The sequence below is a fragment of the Cannabis sativa genome, chromosome 6 (genome assembly GCF_029168945.1).
Source record: "Cannabis sativa cultivar Pink pepper isolate KNU-18-1 chromosome 6, ASM2916894v1, whole genome shotgun sequence".
Taxonomy (NCBI): Eukaryota; Viridiplantae; Streptophyta; class Magnoliopsida; order Rosales; family Cannabaceae; genus Cannabis; species Cannabis sativa.
Window position 1 is genome coordinate 13,377,345 of NC_083606.1, and position 3,434 is coordinate 13,380,778.

Sequence of the window (3,434 nt, forward strand, 5' to 3'; positions counted from 1 at the left end):
TTGTTTTGTACATTGTTTTATAAAAGTATTGTTATTGGGTACTAGTAGTGTACAACATTTTTCATAAGTGTCACTCTATAAATTGTTAGCGATATTTTTTAAAATTTATTTTCTTAAATTATATGAGATTCACTATTTAATTATACCAATAGAAGTATGACACTAAAAATGGTGCTAGACACTAATAATATTTTTTAACAATTCTCTTGCTTTTAATTATAAATTAGTTAATGTTAATTAATTATAAAGAAAAAAAAAGGGTAATATAACTAAAATGAATATTTATTATTAAATAAACATTAAAAAAAAACCAAACTAAAATGAAAAATCTTAATTGTACTCAATTTGAGGAGATTCATTTTCATTAAAGTGTGATTAATTACAGAGGCAATTATCCTGATCTCCTCTTGGATTCTCCAATGGGTGCACCAAATAGATAGACTGTCTGCTTCTTTACAACGTGATTGGATTCCTCCAATTGCTCGCCTCCACGTTTGCGGTCATAGGTTTGAATGACACGTGTGCTCACCCCTTGGACCAACCAAGGATTAATATGCTTCCTTAAATTTACAGCATCAACATCCCACCTCACCTATCATTACATAATCAATTTATCATAGTAAGTAAAAGAACAATGGGTAATTTTACATTAGACAGTACGGCTGTCTTTTAGCATTTTTGTAACCAGAGGTGTTATTTATTACTTATACCAATATGATACATTATACATAGTAAGAGTAGTAGTCCCAGACATTATAGATGTCCTTAGAGCTTTTGTTACAATAGAACATTTTTACAGCTCCCTTTATATTTTCAACATTTACTAATTTTACTTTATTTTTTCTTTTAGTTATTTAAGACACTGTTAATAAATATTAAAATAGTTTTAAATACTTAAATGTAGATTTCAGACCCACAAACTTAACACATTAGATAAGTCACTTTTAATTAATAATAAAGATGTTAATCAAAATATTTAGTTGTTATATAAGTGTGACTGGAGTGGGTATCATTTAATTCAATATTCAACATGAACTCATCCAATTTAATCTAACCAATTACAATTAAATTGGATTGAATGTTAAAAGTTAGATTCTAATTAGATTGCATCAGTTATTTAATTAAAAACCAATCCAATCCAATTACATTTATATATGTTAAAAAATTATTTATATAATAAAAATATAGAAAAGTATAATATATATGTTAATTATATTTTTATTAGATTTTTTGTGTGTTTTGAATTTATAATACTTGGTTGTTTTGTATATTTATTTTCATGATGTTTTATTTTATTTTATTACTTAGAAATGTTGTTCTTTTAATTATTTAAAACTTTTGCCTACACTACACTTGTAACGATGATAAGTTTATGAAGTATAAACTTAAATAAAATGTCTTACTTAGTTTTTACGTATTTTTCTTTATATTTTTAAATTAATATTAAAATTTATGTGTGTAATTGAATTAGATTAGATAAAATTTTGAGGTCTAATTAGATTAGATCGAATGATGATTTTTCAATTGGATCCCGTATTTGTAACAAGTTTAGGTGTGATTTGTGTGTACACCTATTAATATTCTAATCTAAAATAACACATGTATAGGTTTGAATCTTTCGATTTTAGTACAGTAAAAACCTATATTTAATTGGTCCAAAAGTTGCATGATGTATTAAATGTCTAATATTAATTATGGTGCTTAATTCTATATAACAATTCTTAAATTCCTATCCTAGAACTTTCCAAAAAGAGAGACATCGATCAATTAATAAGCATCATAGTATTTAATTGCAAGTATTATAAGATCGATCGAGATGAATATACAAACCTTAAGACGGCGCCATAAAGAACCAGGCCAGTGATTCGGGTCAACATCTTCAACAGACTCAATAGAACCCTTGTACCAGCCCACTGGTTCCACTCCAGTCGAATTTAAAGTCTCGAAAGCCATCTTGATCCTTGTCCCAGCCCCAAACTCATTCATCATCTTCCTCTTCGTTGTATTAACCACCGAATCCACAACACAAAACTCTGTTGTGCTACTACTCGGGTAATACCTAACTTCAAAACCTCTCCCAATGGCAGCAAGTCTTGCAGCTTCTAGAACACTTTCAGCCCTAATTCTTCCTTGCCACCTTGCCCTCCTAACACGCCTTATTCCAACATAGACATCTCCATTGTCATCCCTCCCGAACACGATCGTGTCTCCAGAAACCACTTGCTTGGCTGTAACAAATTTACTCCATCCAGTTGTCAACAAGTGCCGCAGAGGATTCCCCCTATAAACATGCCTGAATTTCCAAATATTGCCTCTGTAATCCCTCGCCAGAATATCCTGAGACGGAAGATTTTCAATACCAGGTTTAGTAATTTTGTAATTTAATGGTGGGAATATTGTCTCCGCTAGTTTTTTCGGTACAGAGAAACCCCCGCCATTGTTCGCGTCCGATTGAGTAAGGACTTTGGTAAGAAATTGGGATCTCCCAAATAAATTCAAACTCTCGCTCAAAGCGTAGTCTTTATCATCATCAGTAGAATTATTATTATTAATCACTATTGGGTTGAGATGAATCTTGGTGTAAACCTCTTCAGTTCTTGAATCCATCTTTAACTCCACGGACGTGACTCGGCATTGAATCCTCCATGGAATTCTACTCGCCGTGGCTATGGCGTCATCGGCGTTTTCCATTCCGGCGTGTTCGAAGTGACCTTGAGGGAAGTAAGATACAGTAGAGTTGACCGGAGGAACATGAACTAGTCTTCCGGCACAGGCATGCCAAAGAGAGGAATCTATGATCATGTCGTTCCCGATTATCTGAACTCTTTCTTCGTTCATCTTTGACTTTGCCGAAAGCACATAATAATCAAGTGTTAGAGAGTGTTTATGTTCTTTTCCTTTGACCTAGATGTCTATTTATACTTTTTTTTTGTCTACTTTTAAAACAAATAGATATGTAGTTTACTAATATTTTTAAAGATTATTCAGTAATTTATACGGTATTATTTAATTTTTATTTTTAAAAAAATGAAAATATCTTTGTACTCCAAATTATTTTAAGTAATTGTACATGTTCAAAAGAGTATAATTTTATTTAAATTATTGGTAAATATCATCACAGTAAGTATATGTTTGTATACTTAATTTGCGGAGAAAAAGTTTGTATGTTTGTGTTTAGTTCTAATTTAAGTAATTCACATTTTGTTATAAACATGATTATATTTACACACAAAAATTTATATAATTTTATTGTTATTAAAATCTCTTACATTTTTTTTTTTTAACCAAAATCTCTTATATTTATACTCGCATATAACAAAAATATCCTTAGAATATACAATTTTTCGTCATCGTCCTACTCAAACTCTTGCACCCTGGTACAAGTGCTTTATATATATAGGGCAAAGATAGTGTAGTGTATATACAATTAATCT

At 30.3% G+C, this 3,434-nt stretch overlaps 1 protein-coding gene across 1 annotated transcript; it reads right to left on the reverse strand.

The window, feature by feature from the left end:
• Positions 1-391: 391 nt before the first annotated feature.
• Positions 392-2,838, reverse strand: LOC115694957 (auxin response factor 18-like). The gene is made up of 2 exons (XM_030622060.1): positions 1,831-2,838; positions 392-592 (listed from the first exon to the last, which is right to left on the reverse strand). The coding sequence occupies exons 1-2, from the start codon at positions 2,836-2,838 to the stop codon at positions 392-394; spliced, it is 1,209 nt and encodes a 402-aa protein (XP_030477920.1).
• Positions 2,839-3,434: the final 596 nt, after the last annotated feature.